Genomic DNA, 13,614 nt, shown 5'->3' with positions numbered 1-13,614 from the left:
ACAAAAAAATATATATCTCCAGAAATCAGCAACACTCTGGATAACTAGGAAATGAGGCCCTATGTCAAAAATCCTGAAATATCCCTTTAAGGCAGGGGAGCCAGGCAAGAGCCAGGTAAGAGCTTAAAGGCTTAATACATTACTTGAAGTCAATATTTGAACCATTGAATCAATTTAGATACAGTTTAAATAACATACATTAGATAATTGTCTGTATTAAGCACAACAAACAAGGAAACATGGTATAAACATATAATAATGATATAAATGAATGCTCCATTTGTCTGTGAAGCAGCAAACTTGAGTCAAAAGTTGATTAATGCAAAGCACGGTGAGTCGTGGCGCTTTACACCTGTCTGTCCTGCACAGCTTGTTTTTGAGTTTCGAGTTGTGTTGTGAGCACTGGCGTCCTGCTCCGGCTGCAGCGATGACTTGTCAACTCCCAGTACAAAACAACCAGAGAAAAAGCACGGTACTTTTAAAGCGGTCCAGGCGCTCCTCGTTGATTGGAAAATTGGTTCCGCCTGAGCGCCGGTGGGGAAGGTGGGGTAACGTCAGGTCGATGTCGTGGTGCCGTGTTGATTTAGTGGACTCTCTATCTATTCATTGTCCCGGATGATTAAAACTCCCAAACTGACGCAGATTATTTCATTTGCTAAACATTGTTGAGCCGTAGTCGGATCGCGATTTGAGATTTCACACAGGCTCTGCTCGCCCGCGGCGTTTTGATCTCGTCTTTTTTTGTCAATAAAGTTTCCGTGACCTCTCCCCCCTCCCCCTCGGCGGCGACACAGCTCGGAGACAGGATTTTATTACCAAACCGGGGGATAAAGTTTTCATATCGGAGTGGACCCTGCCCCGAGAAACAAATGGAAATAGAAGCTGGACATTTTTAAATCAGGGTTTTTGAAGAAATCACACAGTAAGAGAGACTTGTAGATGCATGAACAATCCATTTTTATTCTAGCTAAAGCTCATTTGTTTTGTTAGATGGATAGAACTAAACTAAAGTGATTAGAGATGCACCAATCCAGCTTTTTTGCTAATGATACTGATACTGGGGTTTGAGTATCTGCTGATTTCCCATATTTACCAATACCAAGAGACTTTCTTAAAAGTTCTTTGAGTGAAAGTTTTAATACACTCTTTTCTCCATTTTAAGATCAATAAAGTCATATTTCACTGTCATGTTCTTGGATAAACATTTAATAAGGATCACTGGACTTTTCTACATTAAATATCCTTAGGCTTTAGGTTACATTAAAGGCACACTGTGTAACATTTTGGACTTTACTGTTGCCATCAGTACAAAACATTCTCCCAATGACCGGCTCAACACAGAAAATGCTTTTACTGCAGTGGATAATCAAAGAATGGATTTGGATGAGGACTTAGCCTGACTAAATCTCATATAGATACAGACGGCGTCTCTGGATTCGCCCATATATGGTCATGTTTGAAAACAGTCAAGGGGTAAAACAATTTGGAGAAAAATCTAAACTTTCTCTAATTATTCAAAAACTACTTTAACAAATGCTGAATTTTGAATATAGTTTTCTACTAAATAAAGATAAAAAGACATGGAGAGGAGCAAAGTGGTCGAACAGCCCATAAATACATAAATAACAGACAATGCTAACCTGATGCTACATGTTAGTCTCGTGCTAATGCAGGCGCTAGCTAGCGCTGACTACGACTGCCGCTTTTCACTTCTACAATCTGAAACATCCATATGGGCCTGATTTACACTTTACTTTATTTGTATGTATGTGATGAACAAGTTTATATTTTACCAAAAAATGGCTAAAAAGTGTGAAAAATTGTGTTTCCAAGAGGATTCTATTTTCCCACGGGGGAAGCCACGCCCCCTTCTATGACGCAATGCCGTATCTATTCTGCTGACTTTAGTCACATTTCAATGGAGTATAGTGGAGTGTATTTCTATTTTATGTATTCGGTAAATTTCTGCGCTGTGTGGCTTTAACATAAACAACTCACATGAAGTGATCTGATCAGTACAAATATGTGAGATCAGTTATTTATTAAACACTTGGCTTCAGCAGTGGCCGATTTTATTTTATTAGGTCACTATTTCTATCATAGTTTCTGACCCAGCCTTGATTAGTTTTCGTTAGCATGCTTGCTTTAGCATACTGTTGCTAGCCGCGGCATTTTGCACGGCGATCAGAAATACATTTGTGGAGGTTAAAACTAACTCAGTGATTGAATTCTTCAGGTTCATAGCTTCAAAATGACATACAGCATGCCCATATTCACTAAGATTTAGGTGGTAAAAGTTGTGTTTTTTAAAGAGTAACTAAACACCAAATCCACTTTTTTTTGCTGATAAACGGTCTAACGGTTGTTGAATAGAGTTACATGTCCCAGTCAATATTTTGACATTTGGTGCAAACTTGTTCAAAATCTCACTTTTGTGTCTAAAACCGCAGGGTTAGCGCCTCTACTGGTTTCACGCATCAACTACATTTGATTTTTTGTGGTTGGAGGAGAGTGTGTCCACAGCGTCCAGAAAACGTCATCAGTTCTGCCCGTGGTTCTGCCTCTGTGCCTCTGTGGCCCCGCCCACACACACGTACATTTACAACAAACGACGTAGTGAATATTTCTACTGGTATTTTATTCAGCTCACTTGGGAGAGTAGTATTATTTAGCCTTAGCTACGATGCTAACTTATAGTTTGAGATTCTGGAGGTTTCATATTTAGCTCATGAGTCAAACCAGTAGATGGCGCCCCTGCGATGCTCACACTTCGGCTGAGGTGGTGTAGCGTAATAAATCCCTTAGAAAAGCTACTGTGCGATGCTCACTCTCTGTTCGCAGTCACTGACAGCGAGCGAGTCGTCTACCAGCGGCGATCTTTATTTATTTTTCGTAGGATAGTTGCTACATCAAGCAATCACAAGCCATGAGAGTGCACCAACTATCCTACGAAAAAATAAACCTTGCGCAAGTTGCGCACAGTTGTGACACCGGTAACAGCTGTCTGTCAGTCCTGTCAGATCTAGGGGCTTGGTCTGAGATTGTCAACAGAGCAGGCCCCGCCCACACACTCACCCCCCTCGTCTCCCCCAAAGCCTCCGAGACCACCCCTTTCTCAGCAATTTTTGACTTTAGTTTGTGGGTGGGGAAAGGCTCTGCCAGGCCTGTTTAATTACACTTAAAGGCATTGAGAGCCAAAACTGGTTCAATATCTGATATTTGTAGCCAATATCGTATCGGCTCTGATATTCGATAGAAAGATACATAATATCTTGTGAGGCGTGGCAGTAGTAATAGTGGCAGTAGTGGTAGAACGATACGTTTTGAAATCCATTTAATAGTATGTTTACAATCTTGACATTATAAATGAAACCACTAGTGTCATTAAACAGCAATGATGCAACAATCCCCTCTTCGATTGTTGGAATAGTAAAATAAATAAATGAATAAAGATGAGAATAAAACATATTACAGTGAAAACAGAAAACCTTCAATAATATTCAGTCCATTAAACAATCTTACACAAGGGCCTTGGATAATTGTGATTGCCTCATTAGAGTTCATTTTACTAAATGATCGAGCGACAATTTCAAAGTCAAATTTAATAACGGCTAATTATTGCTTTGTTTTGGAATCAGGTCCAAGCAATTAAGCGATTCAATAACCCTTTAATCTGTTGCTATGACGTTTAGGAAAACATTTAGACATTATAATAGAATTTTCCAAAGTCTCTTCTTCAACAACAATGAACTCAAAATACAGTGATCTCGCTCTGCTAACTTCACTGTTTTTTAGAGCCCAGCCTTTTAACCGAGTGCATTTCCCCCACTTTAGCTTTACCCAAATCTCAAAGCTTCTTGAAAAAAGCGTCATATTAATGAGTTGATAATGAGGATGAAAACGCAACAAATGAGGGACAAACAGAAAAGTGATGACAACATACAAAACATCTATACCAGGGGTGCCCAAACTTTTTGTGTCTCAGGGCCAAAATGAAAAAGTGCCTGTGGGTCACGGGCCAAACACAGCGACATCATGTGAAACACATGTAACTGCAAATAATAATTGTTGCTTTATTTTATTTTTGCATATTCTATCTATGCAAATAACACGCTACATTAAAGCAAATGTTAACTGTGGCGAAAGCCTGTGTCTACAGTGACTTTATCTCATTCAGGTAACTCAAAGAAAATTCCATATAAGATCATTTTGAAAGTGTCAGTTCAGCATCAGTTCTTTTATAAGCCCTTTTTTAACACGTACCTTTGTTGATGTCAACAACCTTTGCAATAAAAGTTGGAAAACTGGGAGTTAATGCTACAACGCTCTGTGATTGATAAACGCCAAGACCAAGTGTTTCCTTAAAGGAACAGGCCACCTTTTTTCCATACTGAGATATGTTCTTACCTGAGCTTAGACAAGTTGATATGTACCTGTCTGGTCTTTGTGCGTGCCCGTAGAAGAGCGTGGTCGCTTCCAACTTCACCCCTGTTTGGAGCTGTAGGAATACATTGGAAAAGGCCAAATGCTAGCAACATCTTTGGTCTTTTTGCGTGACTGAGGGCACGCACAAAGACCAGACAAGTACCTATAAATTCGTCTAAGCTCAGGTAAGAACATATCTCAGTAAAAACGGTGGCCCTGTTCCTTTAACTCTGCGATAGGAGTGAAACAGCGCCCCCAATTTGACGCTGGTGGCCAAACAGTGTACTGCTACCATGAGAATGAATGGGAGAGTTGGTATTAATCATATGCAGCGCAAAAGTAGGTCACTCTCTGGCGGGCCAATGGAATTGTTCCCATGGGCCCCACTTTGGGCACCCCTGATCTATACAATACAAACAAACACCCTAAAAAATCAAACAAACTGAAACACTCCAAAACTAGAGGCTAGATGAGATGAAAATCATTGCCAACGCGTTTTGGCTCTAGGCGTTCCTCAGGGCAAACTCGAGATGGCTGCCTCTGTACAGCTATAAGCTTACAGCATTGGTCAACAAACTAAAACAAACTAAAACCTTTGAGAAACCATATTTGTGAGACACATTAATGGGACTATACAGAGTTTAAAAATGTAAAAAATTAGGTATTTTCCTCCCCCTACATGTTCCACCACTGTCCTATTGTGTAGAATGAGCCCAGAAAATCCTGCACTGTCACTCAAAAAGTTGTTACTTCGGGTCTGAATTGCCGTCACGCACGAGCTTAATATAGAAGGTGCAGTTACACGTATGGCCTGAGGTGGCAGTAGTGAGCATAAAATGGCCAACTTGCATCTAGCCCCTTTAAAAATTCGAGTCTGTGCTGAGCTCTTTTTAATCTCGTACCTCCTACCTTAATCGAGCACATTTTCTCCTGTTCGGCTTTACCCAAATCTAAAGCTTCTTGACTGGAGAGCAACAGTGTAATGCCACATTTTTGTTGTGTTTTTGTTGCTCTTTTGTTGTTGTCACTTTATTGTGGCCTTTTTTGTCATGATTTTGTCATTTTTCTATTTTGTTATTGTTGCTTTTCCGTCACTTTTTGTCACTCTTTTGTCATGTTTTTGCTCTGTTATTGTTGCTCTTCTGGCATGGTTTTATTGCTGCTTTGTTGTTGGTTTTTGTCACTTTTTTGTTGTTTTTTAGTCATTTTCCGATTTTGTTATTGTTGCTTTTCTGTCGCATTTTTGTCGCATTTTCATCTTCGTTTTCGACCATATGTTGGTGATTTTTATCAAGAAGCTTTTAGATTTCATGTAAAGCCAAACTGGACAAAATGTGCTCTCTTCAGGTGCAGTTTAAAGAGACTGGATGCAAGTTCGCCATTTTATACTCACTACTGCCACCTCAGGTCATACGCGTAACTGCACCTTCTATATTAAGCTCGTGCATGACGCCAATTCGGACCCGAGGTAACAACTTTCTGAGTGACAGTGCAGGATTTTCTGGGCTCATTCTACACATTAGGACATTTCTGGAACATGTAGGGGATGAAAATACTTTATTTTAACATTTTTACAGCACGTATAGAGGTGGGTGGTCTCCAAAGATTACATTAACCACCTGGACGATGGTGTTAATGACAAGTGTTCTGTTCTGCTCCGTATCTAACTCTTTAGTCTTTCTTATACTGTCTGATCCTTTGTCATAATCTCTCTGTAAAGCCACAAAAACAGAGTCCAGCTCCCTCTGACCTTCTCTCTACTTGCCTGTAAGCACTGGCAGCCTCAAAACAAGCACCGCGACACCCGCGCCTCTTCTTGAAACCTCACGACGTCAATATTAGCAGCAGAGCAAATCTCCAAAGGCCGTTTTGTAATTGAGCTGTGATAAAGTGAGCACCTCCAACCTGCAGCGCCTCGTCACATTAAACCTCAACAGGAGTCAAACTTTGATTCAATTCAGCCCCAACAAACGGACTTCAAATGCCGCGCCCCGGGGCCGGTGCTGAGCCTGCGCCGGCTGCACATAAAAGAGGCCGCAGATTGGACAGAGCCGTCGGGAAAGAAGGTTTATGGCACTTCTAACGCGGCTTTATCCTGGACGTATTTACCCCGATTCAGATCTGTGAAGTAAAACGAGCGCCGCGTGGGAGAATGTCCGAGAGCGGTTTTAGGACGGCTCACCTCGCGTTGGGTTCATTCTCAAAAAAATAAAATAATTTGAGTTGCAACTAGGCCTCTCACAATGGTAAATATTTGAAGTTTGATATATCGAAACAGGATAACATCACGAAAAATGATATTATTGACTCTAAAGACACCGGGTACTTTCAACTCTAAAGCATGCATTATTAAAAATTGGGAAAAATACTAATATATGTCTGATAATGGACATCTCGTCAGGCATTATCCCGCTTATGCCATCGTCCAACAAACTGGAACTGTACATTGGGGCCGTTTTGCTTTCCTGGGCAGTATTATTTCACTTTTTTAGCTGTTTTACCTGAAGCTAGTTCCAGCTTTTTATGGTTACTATGAAAACGGCTGCAGTTGAGTGATATAGAACGTGATTTAACTGTTGCCGGACTCGGTGTAGTATATCACTCTTTAACTTACACCCTCCAGCTATCAAAATCGAGCGTTCACCCAGACCATGGTATAATGGACAATAAGTCGATATAGAAATGATCTTGGCAACCCTTTGTAGTAACGTTATTTGGCTTTTAGATTTTTGATACAGTCCTGATCAAAAGTTCAAGACCAGTTGAAAAATGGGGAAAATTCACATTTTGCATAGTTGGCTCTAACAGAGTAGAGCTTCAATATGCAACAAGTAGAAATCGGAGTGAGACAAAACATTTTTTTGAGTCAACCTTTTAGTCTATTTAGCAGCTGATCAAAAGTTTAAAAAAAAGTTTTTAAAAGGCCAAATCTGTGCAAAAATGTGCATTCAGCGTCATTTTCTGTCACGTATCCATAATGTCATGACGTTCTGAATTCAAAGGCAAAAAAAACCTTCTTGTTTTGAACATAGATACAGACGGAAGGGGGCGTGGCCTCGCCGAGCGGAAAACTGAATCTTTTGGGAAACACAATTTTTTTTGCCATGTTCTGGCAAAATATAAACGTATCTATCACATACAAATAAAGTCAAGTCTAAATCGGGTCCATATGGATGTTTTTTCACAGTAGATTGTTCAGTAGAAGCGAAAAAACGGCAGTCGTAGCTAGTGCTAGCTGGCGTTAGCATTAGCATGTTAGCATTCTCCGTTTTGTATTTGTGGGCTGTTGAACCTCTTTGCTCCTCTCCATGTCTTTCCATGTCTTTGTATCTTTATTTAGAAAACTCAGCATTTGTTTAAGTAGTTTTTGAATAATTAGAGAAAGTTTAGATTTTTCTCAATTGTTTTCCCCCTTAACTGCTTTCAAACATGACCATATATGGGCGATTCCAGATGTCGTCTGCATCTATGGTCGGGTTGTTGAGCCGCTGAGGTGGGACATAGTAAGACAAGCATTTTGAATTTCTTAAAAAATCCTGGTTACAATGTTCTTGGTGTTTTACCTTTTATTGGGACTGTAAATGGTCAATATGTCAAGGACTAAAGTTCGTAAGGTGTTGTCTGTTGTTTTAGCTTTAAGGTCACCTCTAGAGCTTCTTCAGCAACTAATCATCATTTGAGACACTCCTGCTTTTTGTTTCTGCTCAAAGTAAGCTGTGTTATACTGTATTTTGTTGTTGAACTTTTCTTTGTTATGAACCAAATCTGTGTTGTCGTTTTCAGCGGGAACCACTCGTGCAGCAGCGGCAGCGTGAAGTACAACGACACCGACCCGTGCTGGGGCTCCGTGACCCGGAAGGACGCGTACCGTGTGTTTCTGGTGAGTCACGCCATGTTTTCAATATTCAAACCACATTCGTGTGAAGGCTGGTTTTGTGAAGAGATCAAACGCTGATCTGTCCCTGGTTGGGGAAGTTGAATTCCGGAAACAGGTCTTGCTTTGAGGGTGCTTTGGAGCTGATTTGCATGTTTTATGAATAGCTGACTGTTGGTGTTTTTCTTCATGTTTTTGAATATTACATGCTTGAAAACTTTATCGGTGAAACTTGCAATTTGTCGGAAAACATACGCTGACTTGACATAGTGGGATTTATTGCGTTTCACCGTTGGATTGACTGATCTCTCCCTCTGAGGAACATGAAGTCTTTGTACTTTATCTTCTCCACAATCCTCTACTAATCTCAACACTAGGGCTGCACAATTTATCACCAAAATAAAATCCCAGAGGTCTTTGCTTGACCTAAAATGCACGGCAACTTACAAATATACACAATTCTGTTACAGTCACGAGTGTCCTAATTTTCTTCCGTTTTAGTTTTTCAGCCTTAGTGTAAATTCAAATGCAAATTCAATCTAACGAACTGTGTTGATACAGTTTAAAGGTGCATTATTAGTGCGTATGTGACCTTTCAGTAGGATCAGGGCCGTGCAGAGAGCTACAGAGTGGCAGGGGCTCAAAAATCAAAAGGGCACTACACCCAACCCCTCCTCCCGCGACCCCTGACAAACCGGCCGTTCCTGCTCCTCTTAAATTCTAATCACAATCACACTTATTTCAAATCCGTTTAATTTATTTATTCTATACAAAAGTAAAAGGAGCTGTATAGGCTCTAAAAATATAGATTTTCAGTTTATTAATACTATTTCTTGCCAGTATCTTTTGCTAGTGGGGTACTTTTCAGAGGCATCTGCCTGAGGCCACAAGTGTCTTAGCAGCGCCCCTGCAGAAACACAGACTTTCACAACTGTCTCCCTCATGTCTCGCTCTTCTCTGGGCTGTGGCTGAAAACAGGGGCTTAAGAAAAGGACATAAACTATTGAGAATGTCTGGGCGTGAGTTTCACGTTGTTTTAAGAGAACATAGAGCTGAAATATTTTGACAAAAACATGTTGCACGTATGCGGCGCTGAGCTGCGCTAAATGGCACTCGCGTCTGACACAAGGTTTATTTTTTAGATCGTACAAAACTGTCGGCTTGTTGACCTCATTGGTTCGTGATTATGAGGACCAATGAGGTCCTCATTTTGCATCAATGACTGATACAAAATAAAGACCGATCTGAAGCACAAGGTGTGGAGATCGTTGCAGGAGATGCCTCAGCCCTCCCTTCCTCCTCTCTGAGCGCCGCTCTCTGCTGCTGCAGGGCCGGTGGGCGGAGCGTTGAAAACAAACGATGAACTAACATGTTCACAGGGCAGGTTCATTTCAGATTTAATTTATTAATATAAGCGAATAAGGCTTATTGGGACAAAACCAATGATAATGCCCCTAGCAATGCTTTGGATAAAGTATAAGTATAAGTAACCATGGAGACAGATCCATCAACAGTGAAAACCTTCCCGAAACCCTAAAAAACAATTGATCCTGGAGCATATTGTTGAATGTTCCTATATTATTTCATATCATGCAGCCCGTCTCAACACATGGAGCACATGAAGCATTGGCTGGCTTTCTAAAGTGGCACGTTCTTTATTACTGCTTTGTCTAAAACTGAAGGATTTGGGGAAAATAAGTCATCTCAATTATGTGATCACGATTGCACTTGTGTTTCATGTTTTAAAATCAATTTTCAGTTGCAGAGATGAGATAAAATAGGACTTTATTGATCTCGATGGAGAAATTCACTTGTTGCATCATCTCTCAAGAAACTGTCAGGGCGTGCAAAGAGTCAGGAAGAATGTGCAATCAAAGAAGAACATGTTACACTCCCCTTATCTTGCAATGTGACATCTGAAAATCTTATTGGATGTTGTGGCGCATTCAAAGTTGGATGAACGCGTGCTGGATGTGTGATATGTGCAGGATGATTACTCTGAGAGGGAGAAACGGCATTGGATGAAAAGAAAATTGTGCAGTGAACACCGGGCTTTAGAAGAGACACTACAGGCATTTTTTTTTTCACATATACATTCTCACCTGGAAACCAAAAAATACCTACACTTCACAATGTTTCAGTGTCAATCACAATGTTTCTCCCATGGACATAATAAATAATAGACTCCTTCTGCTCACTCCTCCCCGTTTACGTGAATGCCAATCGTTCGAGCGGGAGTCCATGATGGATTTACAGACTTCTCCTCCGCTGCTACGATCAAGCATGTTCCCAAAAAGGGCTAAAGGACTAAAGGGTGGGATCTTCACCGTAGACTCGGCCCTCGGGCGTGTAGTTTGGTCGTAAACGCGCCTTTGGCTCTAATGCTAACGGTCTGTCAATCAAAGTCAGGTCCTCATTAATATACAAGAATTCTAAACCTTTTGAAAACTGGCCTGGTTTCTTTAATTTTACATAACCTAGCAGGAGCAATGTGAAGCTGTAGAAAGTTAAACATTTTTGGAAAGCAGGCTTTACAGTTTTAAAGAAGCTTTCTAGAGCAAAACTAGCTTTTTCTGCTGCTGCTACATGGAGGTACTACAGCAATGCCGGCCTGCATGGTGGTCACGAAACAGTGCTACCCGCGGCCATTGGTTTCTCCATAGATTTATTAAAAAAAATATCATTTCAAAGCCACTTTCTCAAAATGCATTTTCCTCACATTGGTGCAACAATATCTCTACATAGTAGCTCCTACTGACTCCAGGTTTTTTATTATCTAATTCAGTGTTTCTCAACCTGGGGATTGCGAGAAAAATTCAGGGGGTTGCCAGACCATGTAGATAAAAGTATATGTATTTATTGTTATTATTTTTTTGTAGAATGTATGTGCTATTTTACCAGTGTGTCATTATTTGTTCTTAATCTGATTTATTTTATTTAACTATTTGTTTTTTTCCTTCTTTTTTAAAGAATTATGTAGGCTAATGTCCCTGTTTCCCATGGTGTGATACTACTGTGGGATTAAATTAGATACATACCTATGGGGCAGTGGTCCCGAACCCCATTAATTGTTAAAATGGGGGTCGCAGCTAAAGAAAGGTTCAGAACCACTGATCTAATTGATAGCCTGATTTAAAATCCCCTTAGAAAAAGTCTTTGTAACTAATATGTCCATTATTCCGATTTTGTGGGACATTTTGGGGCATTTATAGGCATAACGGCCTTATTTTTGCATGAAAACATAAAATTACAGAAAACATGCAATACATTGTCTTCTCATATTTATGTCAGTAATCGACAGCCAAAGTTTTAAATTTATATCTCTACCTTTAAAAAGTTTCAATTTTCACCTGCAGCATCTCGCCTTAAGAGAGGATTGATAAAGAAACAGTAGAATTGCAGGTTTTACATACAGACACACTGATGCAGTTCTCATGGAGTTTATGATTTTCTAAACCATTCAAATTGCGATCGAGAAGCTGCACCATAGTGGGAACTCTGCTTTCCCCCCAAACCCGCTGTGCCACGCTTGAGTGCGGAGTGACTAATGTTTTGGCGGGTCACATCCCGACCCTGCGCGCTCCACCTTTGTCCCGATACGACCCCGGCCATCTCTCTGTGTCGGCGCCAGACTCCAAAATGCCAAACGTCACCTGGACGACTATCACTCCTGTCCCCCGTGGGCCGCACCCCCCCCTCTCGCTCAGACCTGCCCCTCTCTCGGGATCTTCCGGACCCGACCTTGAAGTGAGTCCAAACTCTGTTTTTTTATGACAGAGATGGATGCTCCACTCTCCCCTGTCCAAGGGATTGGGCTTATACTTTACCCGCCCCTCGCTCTCTCCTCTGGGACCGCTAAAAAAAAAATGTTTGTGGTTTACTCTTGCAGAATCGCAGCCGCAGGAAAGATAGAGATGCAATGATACGAAGAACTGAGGGCTATTTTTAAAGCTATGGCCAATCGGGTTAAAAAAAAAAAAAAGTATGCGAAGCAATTTTACAAATAACTTTTAGGATCGATCGGACTGGCCGGGTTTGAATTACAGGCATTGCTCACCTTTCACAGGTATTTTTAGTGGCGCATTTTCTGGCTGGGCCTCACAGCTTGTTTCACAAAATTGCCAAATGTCTCTCACTTAAATATGTGGACGCAGAATAAAAAAAAAAAAAAGTGGAAGTGGACTGAGTGGAAATGTTGTGGTCAAGTGTTTGGGCATAGTTTTGAAACCATATTTATTATTCTATATATTTAAATCAAAGGCTTTCACATTTTTACATGTTATTATTAATATCTAATTATATTTTCTGACAAATTCTTCAATTGTAAGTAGATGTGCAAATCATGTTATTTATATTTACTTCAGAGCATATTTTAAACTCTTTTTATGAGAATGTCTTCTCTTTTTGTGTTGATAGGAGCTTATTAATGAGCGCTGCATTCACATGCTCAGTGGAAACGCGCATATTAAAGCAGTACTAAGTAACTCTTCCCCCTAGAGGCCATAAGCACAAATGCAGGTGTCGTAGCAAGTTGCATTTTTTTAACTTATTAATTGTCTTGGAGAGTAAATACTACGCTGACAGAAAAGGTGAAGGTACAGAGGGATATTGTACATCCAATTACACAATGGCAATACATTTTTTTCACTCAAACTTGGCTGTAAATACTGTTTAAGTGGTGCTATTCCACAGTTAACTTAGCCCGTTAGCCTGTTAGCTTCTCCTCCGGGATTCTATTAGTGTGTATTGGCGGCTCCGGTCCGGTGGCAGAAAAGGAAGGACGAAAAGGATTGATTAAGGAAAACAAGTATTGCTTTAATATTTTAGTAAAGACATTCTGTCTACAGGCATTATTTTCATCCCATTTCATTTTTTGGGGGGGGGCACGTGGGGATAAGTGTCCCCATCAATAACGACATCAAACCTAAGGCCTTAGTTTTACTCACTGACACTTTTTTAAGCGGCCGAGGATTGACTGAAATACGGTACGCTAAAGAGAAAATAAAATAGAAGACCCTGATGTCTAATAATTATCGAATCAAACATGCATGCATGATCGTTAAAGAGACTATAGGGAGTTTAAAAATGTCCCTGGACAAACTGTCCAGGGAATACAGATGAAAAATGGCCCTTAGGGAAATTCTGTCATATTTACAGAAATGTATATTAATATGCACTGTCCCTATAATAAATAAATAAATCAAACCAAGACTAAACCTACTACTATTTACAAAGCACGATCATTCTCAGTGGATTTGATAAAGGTAAAAAACCAATAAAAGATCAAAAAGTGAATTCATTCCTTTTCCTCCGGA

The 13,614-nt window shown here is 40.3% G+C and overlaps 1 protein-coding gene across 2 annotated transcripts in view; it reads left to right on the top strand.

The window, feature by feature from the left end:
* Positions 1-13,614, top strand: part of tmem104 (transmembrane protein 104) — a 116,615-nt gene that overhangs the window by 33,981 nt on the left and 69,020 nt on the right. For both annotated transcript variants that reach the window (XM_079564487.1, XM_079564488.1), the window contains exon 8: positions 8,209-8,305. In XM_079564487.1, the coding sequence (XP_079420613.1) occupies positions 8,209-8,305 (97 nt within the window). The remainder of the gene's footprint in view (positions 1-8,208; positions 8,306-13,614) is intronic.

The sequence above is a fragment of the Gobius niger genome, assembly GCF_951799975.1.
Source record: "Gobius niger genome assembly, chromosome: 10".
Classification (NCBI taxonomy): Eukaryota; Metazoa; Chordata; class Actinopteri; order Gobiiformes; family Gobiidae; genus Gobius; species Gobius niger.
Note: the sequence above shows the minus strand (reverse complement) of the source record. Positions and strands in the feature narration are given on the sequence as shown.